The sequence below is a fragment of the Empidonax traillii genome, unplaced genomic scaffold (assembly GCF_003031625.1).
Source record: "Empidonax traillii isolate 1590-97213 ecotype Southwest subspecies unplaced genomic scaffold, ASM303162v1 scaffold312:size2399984, whole genome shotgun sequence".
NCBI lineage: Eukaryota > Metazoa > Chordata > Aves > Passeriformes > Tyrannidae > Empidonax > Empidonax traillii.
This window is the reverse complement of record NW_020955505.1, coordinates 146,013-158,487: the sequence shown is the minus strand read 5'-3', so window position 1 is coordinate 158,487 and position 12,475 is coordinate 146,013. Positions and strand designations below refer to the sequence as shown.

General features: G+C 35.3%; 1 protein-coding gene across 4 annotated transcripts in view; it reads left to right on the top strand.

Annotated features, from left to right (window-relative positions):
* The window catches only part of RAB28 (RAB28, member RAS oncogene family), a 64,131-nt gene that overhangs the window by 8,347 nt on the left and 43,309 nt on the right, over positions 1-12,475 (top strand). For all 4 annotated transcript variants that reach the window (XR_003572053.1, XM_027891243.1, XM_027891244.1 and 1 more), the window contains exon 3: positions 4,189-4,277. Coding sequence is in view for 3 of the 4 variants with exons in the window: in XM_027891243.1 (XP_027747044.1) it covers positions 4,189-4,277 (89 nt within the window). In the remaining variant the exon portion in view is untranslated. The remainder of the gene's footprint in view (positions 1-4,188; positions 4,278-12,475) is intronic.

The window sequence follows — 12,475 nt, the reverse complement described above, 5'->3', positions numbered from 1 at the left end:
GTTAGAAAAAGTATGTGTAATTATTAAAAGTTTTAGTGAGATTTGATAAAGTTGACTCAAGTTCTGTAGTTCTGTCTTTTTTCCTTGAGAAGAGTGGGGAGGGAAGCAAACCCAGAAACTAAACATTTTATCTATAACCTGAAGTTATAAGAAAATATATGCAATTCTTGAACTTGTTTTTTAAAAATTATATTGCCAATAATTTCTTCATTATGTTTATATATTTTCTTAAGTGAAACAGAATAATTTTTTCAGACTGTTCCTTCATTCACTATTTTGGTGTGGTCATTTTGCTGTACTTTTTTAGTATCTGATGAGTGATAAAGTACCAAATTCTAGTGCTTATTTCTTCATAAAATCAACAGAGTAATTTTTTTATTGTGCTGCTCATGCCTCTAAAAATACCAGTGTACATATTACTTAACAGCAGTACTTGCAAGTGGAATGTGTCCACAAATCATGCAGTGTGCATGCTGAGAACTTTTATTTTGCAAATTTTTTTTCCTGCTGTTAAGGATACAGAAGCTATTAGTACATTACTGTGATTCTAAATATTCTTGTTGAGTAGAAAATTTGGAAAATTATCAACTATTGCTTCATTCATTTTTGTTCGTTGTTTATTTTGTGTGTGAATTTCGTTCATTCATAGTTTATTTTGTAATAAAATCAGAATGTAGGTGAAAATAGCACCAAAAAGTCTGCACATCTATTTTCCTCATCATTAACAAAACAGTAATGTTTGTATTCATATTCAGGAAGAAACAATATTTGTAGGTTGTCATTCTGGTTTTGTTTATGCTTCTATATGTGTTTAGGTATATATAGCTTTCTATGTTTCATAGGTAAACTGGACTGGTCATGGGGAGTGAGAGGGAGGGAGGAAGGGAAAGTGCTAAAATTTCTAAATACTGGAGTGGGAAGCATTACTTTAGTAAGCGGATTTTTCTAATTTCTCGATTAGTTCTGGGTTTGCAGAGCTGCTATGTTTACTTGAAAGGTTAGTTGGTACCACTGCACAGAAATTACATGTGTATCAGCAGGGAAAAAAGCCTTGATTTATCTAGAAGGAGAATTAATGAATAACTGTGTTTCAGTAGTTGGTTTTTTTCCTTCTTCAGTGTAAGCAAAGATTTCAGAAGTTAAAACTCCCTATTTCTAGAATTGCACAAAAGTTTACATTAGGCCACATTAGAAATATGTTTTAGCTTGTAAAATAAAGTACTGTTTTTCTGGGGGTTTCTTGGTTTTTGTAAGGTAAAAGTGGCATTTTTCTCAAGTTGTTTTAGCAACTAATGCAGTTTTTCAGTGAAAATAGTAAATATTTTACATGATAATATAGTTTAATACAAATAGTAAATCCTTTGATTTTGAACAATGACTTCTAGTATTCAGCTTGACAAATTCACTTCATGCAGTTTGGTCCATTTTTTTTTTTCAAATGCAAATTGACTTCGTTATATTTATTGATGCAGAATCTTGTATAGTCTGGATGCAACCATGGTGTAGATTTTAGTGCTTAAATAGTGTATCTGTTAGTCAGAGGGTCTGCTGATAGAGTTCCTAAGAGCCATAGTCATATACATTTTGGAAGGTTGTGAGTGCAGTTCAGTATTCTTCAGGATTCTTCTGTTTAAAGGATTTTTTAAAAGTCGTTGGTGCAAAAAGTGGGCAGACTTGTGTTTTTAGTTCCATCCTGACTGTACAGCACTGTAAGTGAGGTTAACCAGTGCACCATGTGTGTTCTTGCAGAATCACTGCTACATTAGCCCAGGGGCTTCAGTTCATAGCAGAAACGATCTAGATACTGGCAGAAAACTTCATTTGCTACTGTCATAGTTGTTAATTAAATATTTGGTAGGCAAATTGCCTGGAGTTTTTCATTTTGTCTAAATAATCTTAGCATCCTTTTTTCTTCTCCAGAGTCAATCTGAGCACAAAGCAAGTATAATAGAATCTAACTGAAAAAAAGGGAAAATGAAGCATTTTGCACAGGAGATGATGAGCATGAATTTCAGGAGTTAGTGAGGTCCTAATTCACAACCAGTTCACCTTAAATGAACATACCAATCTTTTTTTTTTTTTTCTATCCTGTTTCTTTTTTCTGTTGTTAGTGAAGGAAAGTAAATAATTTCTAATAGTAGATTTTTTTAGTTGAACAGTCACTGTTAGACCATTTAATTTAACTGCATAAAAATTTCTCAGGTCATTCCATGCTGTTATCCAGATACTAAGCCCAGTATGCTGTTCATAATTATTACTCTTAGGAGGAAAGATGAAGTTAGAAACTTCTTAAAGCACTTGAACACAAAATTAGGCATCTGAAAATTGTTGAGTTTGAAAGTGATAATATTTGTAAGGCTTTTTTTTTTCAAAACAGCTGGCATGAATGACATGGTGACATTCCAGTAGAATACATAGGGGTAGAATACTACAGCATGATGAGCCTTTGAGCATGCATAATTTGTTTACCCACTAAGGATGTGTAGTCTTTTAGACTGTGAGTTCACCTGTTTATCCATGCCAGATGCTTTATGGAAGACTTTCCTGCATTGTTTGCAGGCGTTTATGTTCTAGCTTTTAAAAAACCTGAATTATTCATAATATATGCACTATCAAAACAAATATTCTTTTCACTCATGATAATTTTTCCTTTATTGAACTGGAATGTTTATGATGTGTTTTCTAAGCTCCATTTAGAAATTCTCTTAGTATTAGATAAAACTCAGTGTAGTTTAAAAGTGCTGTCTCACACTCATCTCTATATTTTTGAGACCGAAGTGGTAGTTTTGGAAATCTTCACTTTTATCCAGATTAAAGCCAAATGCATTATGAAAATATAGTGTGTTATATTTAATACCACAAATAGCATATATTCAGCTGTATAGGTTTAATTTTCTGGTTATTTTCATGCATTGCTGTGATGTATTTCCATGAAGCACACTCCCTTGTATAACCAATGTGAGCATGTTAGTTACAAATTGACAGCTGAATAGATCAAGCTGTGTAAAGTAAGATTGTTAACTATATAAAACAGTTGAATTAAGAATATATCTTTCTTAGCAGCCCAAAGTAATTTGTTCATTTTCACTCAACTCTCAATTGTTGTGTTGTGGAATTTATTGCATTTTTTTTAAAATCTAGGAGTAAAACTGATAGGCAGTTGTGATTATTTGTGCATAAGTAGAATTGATATTAACATGTAATTCGTGTGAGTTGTATGTAGATTAGAAAAGGTTTTGTCAGTCCTTACTCTATTAAGAGTGGTGTTCCCAGGTAATCAGTACAGTTTTGAAAACAGTTCTTACCATGCAAAATGAGACAAATTATACTTTAATATATTTGTATGTATAAGGTTGCGTACCTTTCTCTGTGTTTTGATCTGTTAGCTTACAGAATATGTATGACTTGTTGAATATTAAATATTTTGTATTTACACTGATTTTTTTATTAATTTGTTTTTAACAATCTATTAGCAGTTTCAACATAGCTTGAAAACTGTTTAGAGTAGGAAGGAAGGTCTATTCTTAGTACAGATTCTTTGAAGACGAAATTATGTTATCATGCCCAATTTAGGTTCCTGCTTTGGAGTGGTGGGTGGAGGAAGTAAGCACAGTTTGCATCCTCAACTTACATGTGTTACATCCTTTTTTTAAATCTGTCAACTATATAATTCTTTAGCTGTATGCTCCTATCAGCATCATTACCATAGTGAAGTTACTTGGTAGGTTTTCCTCTCTTCTGTATTTGTAAAGCTGATTTGTGGTGGGTTGGGGAAAGGACACATGGTATGAAAAAATGTGGATAAGTTGGCATTGATTGTGTTACCTTTCTGTTCCCAGCACTGTGCTATAGAATGTTCTCTGTAAAGTTTTACATGTTTCTTCAGTATGTTATATAATTTCTAGTCAGGAGTGTTATAATTTATGCAATTCTAATTATTTTCCTTTACTATTAAATATGTTAATATCTAGCTATAGTTTTACTGTGTCTTAATGACTTAGCGGGACACAAATGACTTCTTTCCAAATGATACAATCATCTACCTGTTGAAATGTAGTTCCTACTTATTGTAAACTTGTAAAAAACTATTGATGTTGATATGCTAGAGCTGTATTACCTGCTCTGATAATATATCTTTATTATATAAATTTTCCAAGTTACACAATATCTATAATTTTTTTTCCCCAGGAAATTTGAATGTTACTCTTCAAGTGTGGGATGTAGGGGGACAAACGATAGGAGGCAAAATGCTGGATAAATATATTTATGGAGCTCAGGTACAGTATAAATGCTGATAATTGTATTTATAGTAATGATATACAATTAATTGAAACTTTTTTCTTAAAATTATGCATACATACATCCATCATGCAGGACTTTTAGTTTGTTGTGTTATAAATCTCAAAAATTTTGTGAAGCTCAGGTAACTATAAATGCTGATAAGTGTATCTATGGTAAGGATATTAAATTAATTGAAACATTGTTCTTAAAATTATACATACATAGATACATTATACATAGCTTTTAGTTTGCTGTTTTGTAAATCTCAGAAATGTTGAATCTCTGTTCAATCTAAACTTAATTGATATTAATATGCTAATTTAATTTTCATGTATAGCTGATTTTTTAGAGCTGACATAAAAAGCAAAGCAAGAGTACGCATTTGTAGATCTGAATAACTCTCCAGAACAGATGTTTGTTTCCAGGCTTTGTGTCTTGAATTAAGAAAAGCAATCACAGTAAATGGTAAAGGCTGTTTGTATATCCACATGGTAAATAGAGTGGCTGCTTTTCGAACAGCTGCCTCCTGGGGGGAAAAAGTAGAAGGAGGAAATTAAGAGCAATCCTACACTGTTAAACTCATACATGCAACTGGGGTTATAAGAAGGCAAACAAAAGGAGGCAACCAGGTAGCTAAATATTTTTGCAGAACTCCTATCCAGTGAAAATTAATTTTATCTTGAGGTTAACTGAGAAACTTGAAGTGAATGGTGGGATTACGAAGAAGCTAAATAGTATAACATTATAATGTTAATATATATATATAATATTGAGTCATGAGATGATTTAGGAGGATGTATTATGTACCAAACTTCTTAGCATGAGTGATCTTAAAATATATTCTGTTCCTTAATTTGGACTTTGTAATAAGAGCATAACATATTTTATTAGATAAAATATACTTATGTGAAAACAAACACACCTAGTTCTTTTGTCTCAGTAATTTAAGCAATAGAAATATGGAATCCTAAAACTCTTATTGGACAGAAACTTTATATTAACAAGTATAATACAGAGATTAGGATCTGTTAGTTAATGGGATAAAGTCAAACTTGTCAATTTAACATATTGTCACTTTAAAAAAAATGTCTGAATGTTTTTAGCTGTTGCATCTGTTTTATAGCATTTTCTTTTTTTTAATAAAAACTGATTTGCTGCCTGTTACCAAGCAATAGGAGAAAGTGGCTTCCATGACAGAGGAAATTTGATTAATCACAAATTGTTGCCATATGCCCAAAGTAAACCCAGTGGAGGAAATAAAAGACTATTAACTTTGTTGGTATTGAATTTGGTGATAAACTTAGGAGTTTCTTATCAGAAATAACAGGTCAAAAGTTAATACCAGTGCCCAAAAGCAGTGAAAAAGTTGATATCAGTAATACTAAAGTTCGATTTTTCTAGTAATTCAGAACACATTAACAAAAAAAATCCTGTGTCCAATCTCTTCGACTTTAATCCTCCCTCGACCTTCATTGTAACCCTAATTTTTTTAATGGACTAGTTACTCCCACTGTTGGCATGTATTGCCAATGTCTGTAATAGACTTCTTATCATCAAAGCTGACTTCTAACACATTTTTCTATTAGCTTTGTTACAGTCCCTGCTAAAAACACATAAAACTATTTTTATTTTGATCTGTTGATGAAATGTCATGAAGACTTTGGAAAGGCACTGCTTTCAGCTTATTTCTAGGCAGAAGCTTATTGCATGTTGAACATCTGTAGCTTTTTATAAGAAAAAGGGGAAAGGTAAAGTTGAACAAGTGGGAGTATTTATAAGAGAAAATCCTTTTAAATACGGATAAAAATTCTTGTGAATGGACAGCAAAACAGCAAGAAAGTAATGAGGAAGAGGTAGCATGGAATTAGCAAGAGTAAAGTGTGCCCAGCCAAGCTGATTACCTTCTGTGGTTAAATGGTTAGCTCTGTGGAGGGGAGAGAGTGAATATTATTTATCTTGACTTCAGCAAGGCCTTTGACATAATCTCCCATAATATCATTACAATATGTAGAGATACAGGCGGGATGGGTGGACTAAAAATCTCAATGAACAACTGAACTTAAGGGGAGATGGTCCATAGCTCAGCGTCTTACTGGTGCCTGATTATAAGTTGTATTCCTTGGGGATTGGTATTAGAGTTGTGTCTTTTATTAATTTTTTGAACAATGAAACAAAACACTGTATGTGAGTAGCACCAAATTGGGGAACAGTGGTCATTGTGCTGAAGTGTAGGGCTGCTGTTGAGAGAGACCATGACTAGCTGAAGGAGTGGACTAACAGAAACCTTGTGAAGTTCAATGGATGACAAATGTCAAGTCCTGCACCTGCTACAGAATAATCTTATTCCAACTGTGAATCAACTGTCAAGGAGTCAGCTGGAGAGTGTGTAGCGAAGGGTCACGAGGCTGATTAATGGACTGGAACATCTTTCTTATGAGGAGAGGCTTAAGGAGCAGTAGTAACTGTTCAGGGTGGCAAATAGAAGGCTTATCTGTATATGCACATACATGAAGGAAGGATGCAAAGATGGCAGAACCAGGCTCTTCTCTGTAGTGTCTATTCACAGAACCAGAGGCAACGGGTACAAACTGAAACACAGGGGGTTCCTTCTGAACATCAGGAAACACTTTTCTCACCATGAGAATGAATGAGCACTGGCAGAGGTTGACAAGAGAGGTTGTAGAGTCTCTATCCTCCAAGATATTCAGAAGCCATCTGGACATGGTCCTTGGCAGCTGGCTTAGGTGCTTCAATAGGAGCACTGAACCAGATGACTTCTAGAGGTCCCTTCCAACCTCAGTCATTGTGTGAAATGGCTTTGGAGTGAAAAGCCCTTGGATGGGTGTCCTCCTGGGGAAAAAAACAACAGTCAAATGAGAGTTTGCAATGCACCCTTTTAACAGTAGAAGCTAACTGAATACTGAACTGTATTAGTAAGAATGAAGTAGTCAGATCAAGGAAAGTGATTATCATACTGTCTGATGTTTTTGAGGCTGCATTTGGAATATTGTGTTCAGTTTGAGGTTCCCCAGTACAAGAAAGTATTTAAAATACTGAAGTAACACAGTGAAGTTTGCTACAATAGAAGTATATGTGCCTATGATGTGTTGCACTTGGTCAGCACTTTTGGTGCAACTGGGATTTTAAACATCTTGTTTGTAAAATACACAAGCTGCACGGATACATATAGAGTAGATGACTTGAATCTTTTGCAGAAATTGTGTTCATCTGTGTGTTCTCCAAATCTAAATAATTCAGATTAACATGTGTGGAATGGTTTGTAGCATACCTAACAATATGCATCATGCTTTTATCCAGTATTTGCCCATAGCCTCATATAGACTTCCATCAGGTTGGTCATTGGGAGATTTGGGAATCATAAGTGGCAAAATTCTTTGTTTTATGCTCAGAAATCTTTAGTGTATAGTAACCGGAGATGGAAGTTTTGAGAATCTAAAAAGACACTGAAAAGGTTGTCTATGATCTACAGTTCAACCAGGTGTTGGCTGGAATTTGATAAGGTTATCAGAAGGACTAAGTGGAGCATCCATTTATACTTTGCTGCAAACCTTGCACTGGAGGTTTCCTTCTCTTTGAATGAGAGCTCAATCAATTCTCTAGGATAGATGTTTTGGTTATGTTACTGTTAAGATGCTGTATTTTGATTGAGATCCCTAACTTCTTGTGCCATGTTTTAAAATAAGAATGGCAAATTTGAGCATGAAAACCTATGTAATTTCCTTACATGGTTGCAGTTGCAGTTGGAGAAAGTGCAGTTCACCTGTTGTCTTGAAGCAGTTGCTTTCCCCAATCCCATTTTTTCTCTTTGATGTTGCTCATTTAGAACATTATAGTTGATGCATCTTGGTAGCTGCATTTCAGTGGTGGGTCAGAAGAATTTTGCAAGCTGTGAGGAAAAAGGAGCTCTTTGTTCTTTATAAATAAAAGGTGTTAGTAAGCAACACTGACAGAAAGCTGTTTAAAACTGGCACATTTATCTCAGAATTGAGAGAGGCTAAGAGTAATTGTGTAGTCAGTTGCCACAGCTGTACTGATAGACAGTAGCTCATTCAATTATGGCAACTCAATCACGTGTATTGAGTGACCATGTCCTCAGTATCAACAAAGAAAACAGTGGTTGAGTATATGTGGACTGTAAACTGTTTTCACTTGCAAAAATAGCATTTTTGGAAATGTGTAAAGTGTCACAATGCAGTTGCTTTTTACTGTATGAATATTCTATGACTAGAAAAAATACTTCAGAATTTTGGGCTGACATTTAATGAAAATGAATGAAAATTCGAAAGTTAATTTAGTTCCTTCATACTAAAGTCAGACATAGGATAAGGGTAGCTGAGGATTAATCTGAAGAAGAAAACATATCTTGACGTAAACTTGACACCTTTTAAATGTTGCTTGTCTAATGCAAATATATGCCCGTTACAAACACTTCCATAATAGCATTTCTGCTGTAAAATAACTGCTGCTGTGGTAAGTCTTTCAGAACCACTCCCATCTCTTACCTGTAATTGCTACCCTTACCCACATATCTAGTTTAAATTATCTTTAAATTCTGGTATATGCTACCTCAGAAATTGGCTTGTTAGTAGAATAAGAGTATTGCAGACTCCATTTTCTCCAGGAACCAGCCAATAATTTCTGCAATATTCTCAGTTTCCAGTGACCTATTTTTGAAAATGCTCTATAATTCCAAAACAAAAAGCACTCACATATGCACTAATGTAGGCAAAATGTCTCTCTTACTAGAGTGCAATTATGCAAGTGGGGACTATTTGCCACGTTGCTGGAGACTAGAGAATTAACGTGCTGTTCTTGGCATGTCAACTACCATGTGTTTCCAACCTTTTTCACTGCAGGAAAATACACTACTTTTGTGTAAAAAGGCCAGTGTTAATTTTCCACCTTAATTCCTCATACACGATAGGGAAATAACAGCTTTTATACTGTCTACTTGTTCTGTACTTCATATATTGTAAGCTTGTGGAAAATATGAAATTTTTTTGAAAGCTGTGATGGGATTTCTCTGTTAGATAAAAGAAGGTGAAGTAAATTTTAGCCATGGAGTCATGACTATTCCTTCATTAATTATCTGTATCATAGTAAGTTGCTTGTAGAGTGCTGTTGAGATAAAAATCTAAGCAGAAAGTATTCTTTATGACCTAGATGCCATACTGCCTATTTTTGCATCTCTAAGATGTCTTACCTGTCATCTTTGTTTCTTAAGCATAGAAGATATTGACAAGATTAAAAAAAATTGGTTAAGAAAGGAGTGTGCTTTAGAGGCAGTGTTTTAGATCACAGAGAAAGGGTCCAAAGGGAAATTAGGTGAACTCGAGTTGCAAACTTCGTTCAGTGATCCCTTTCGTGGTGAATCCCACTGTGAATACTTTTCTTCCAAAGAGGTAGGTAGGCTGCAGTTGTCTAGAGGACATGTAGCAGAGTAGAATTTTGTTGAAGGATTAGTTAGAGTTGGTTGACTTTAAATGCTCAGACTCTCTTTAACTTTTTCTTTCATCTGACTGATTAGTGCTGAAGATGGTTTAGATAGTCTGCTCTTCCGCAAGCTGGTGAGAGAAAATGACTGCTGGTGAAAGAAGCATTGCCCTGTGGTCTTCTTCATTTACAGTGCTCTTCTTCAGCCTTATGGCTGGTATTTTTTAACCTTTGACATACCTGTCCTTTAGCTTGAGTTTCTTCTTTTCCATTGAGCATTTAATAACGCAAGTATGTCCTTCCAAGAGCAAGACTTAGATTGTGAAAGACAATTATGTATGTGCACAGGCATTTGGGTAAAGACAGTCAGAAGAAGTTAACTGAGATGCAAGATATTAAGGAATAAATTGTACCAAAATTGGAAGAGGGTAGTTGGAGTTTAAAATTAGATTTGATTGCTAAAGAAGGAAAGATAGCAAGGGTAAAGTTGTGTGTCATAATTCTTAATTTCCTTGAAGGAATTGGTAAAAGCTGTTCGTTAGAAAATAGCAGCTATATAAATTTAAGGAACAAGAACTTATTTTGCCGAGGTATTATTGATGTTGGAGGAAAAGCAGTAGATTGGTATTGTTGTCATAAGAAAGTAGGAGCTGAAGAGATCTCAGTAGGATCTGTTGCCCTCCTTCACAGCTATACATGTATAATGCCTATTTAATATTTGGCAACCTTAAAAAATTTTCCAGTGTTGGTGGCTTCGTTATAGGTGGTGTATTTCAGAGCTTTGACATTCTTACTGTCTCCATAGGGTGTTTTTTGTTTGATTTTACACTTGCTGTAAACCTATTGCTACGTTGTTGTGTTGATCACAGGTGCGTAAGAACGTTCAGGGTAGAAGGGATCTCAGGAGGTCTGTAGTCAAACCTCCTGCCTTAAGTAGTGTCAGCTAGGGGATGCAACTAGGCTGCTCAAGGATTTATCCAGTTCCTGCCTGTAAACCTCTAAGGATGGAGACTGGGCAATCTTTGGGTCAACCCACTTGATTTTTGTAATGGTAAAAAAACTTTTCATTATATGTAGCTTGAATTTATCTTATTTCAGCTTATGCTCTTTGTTTTTCATCCCCCTGCTGTGCACTATTGTGAAAAGCCTGGCTCCATCTTCTTCATAGCTTCCTCATGGGTATAGAAGGCTGCATTTGGGTCCTCCCACAGCTACCTGCTCTCTATACTGAAGAATTCAGGTTCACTCATCTTTTCCTCCTAGGACAAGTACTTCAGCCCCTGATCATCTTGGTGGCCCTCTGCTGAACTTACTCCACTTCACTGATGTCTTGAGGGGCATAAGGATGTATTCTGACTGGATGCATTCTTTTAGATATGACCTGACAAGTGCTAAGTAGAACAGTTCCTTGGTCTAGTGGCTGTGCTTCTGCTGATTGAGCCCAGTTGGCCATCCTTGCGGGCAGGGAACATTGCTGGCTTGCTGTCTGATGAGACCTGCAGGTCATTTTCAGTTGTTCCCCAGGCAGTCAGTCCCCCCCAACCTGTATTGTTTATTCCTCTGCAGCTGCAGGACTATGCATTTATCCTTTTTGAATGTTGAAAGATTCCTGTTCACCCATTCCTTGAACATGTCTACACAACCCTGCTGTCAGGCATATTGGCTGGTCCTACCAGTTTAGTGTCATCTGCAAACTATGTATAAGATCATATACTAAGAGAACTGTTATCTTCTCCTGAAACTTGTACCAGCATCATCATGCCTGCCATCAGTCTTGTGTTTGTTAAACTGTCCATTTTTTGTCCAATTTTCTCATGTCAGTCATGGTTTCTAAAACTGATATTGTTACTGGTCTCTAGAATTATAGTCTACTCTTTTTTTGACACTCAGTGCCCAAAGCTGGATGCATTATTTCATCTGGAATGTTTCATGTCAATGTGATATTTGCAAAATAAGCCTGACATGTTCAAATGTGATCTGTAACTCCTTGATCCTATTGTATGGAACCTGCTACGAAGCCAGATGCTTCCTATTGTGCACTTGATTATTGCTTCCTTTGAACTTGTCATGGTATTTATTGAATTGAATTCTATTGTTTTTACATTGTTTCTCATCATATAATCTAAACTATTCTCAAATAATCTTACAGTCTGTACCAATTTGTTGTCATATGTGAAATTAATTAAATAAGTGTGCACTCTTGTGATCCAAGACACTTCTTGTGAAACTATCAGTTAAAGCTGGGCCCAGACAAATGCCTGAAAAAACTTGTCGTGAAAAATCTTTTCTGTTGATATTGGGTCATTGAACCAGCTACTTTTGTATGCATTATATTATTTATTCAGAGTATTTGTGAAAATTTCATGTGAGAAACAGTGTGCAATTGCAGGGTTTTTTTTTCCTAGGTGTGAACTCCATGATAACAAGTGCAACTGAAATTCTGATTTTATTCCTCATTTAAAGGATACTGACTTTATTAGAGTGCAGTGGAAGGAAGGGGCAGAAGAGTCAATGACTGAGATCTGAGAGCTGATCTGAGAATTGTCGAGGGGACAGGGATGACATTTGGGCTGTTAATAGGCTGTGCTTTATGATATTGGCTATTAGTGCTAAGTAATCCTCAGTAATGTCTGCTTTGAATATTTTATACCTGCAGCTTGGCCCAAAACCTCTGAAATATATGGGACTCCCTTCTTTTTGAGTTCTGACCGTATCTTTAGTTTTCTTTTGAAAGTTTAAA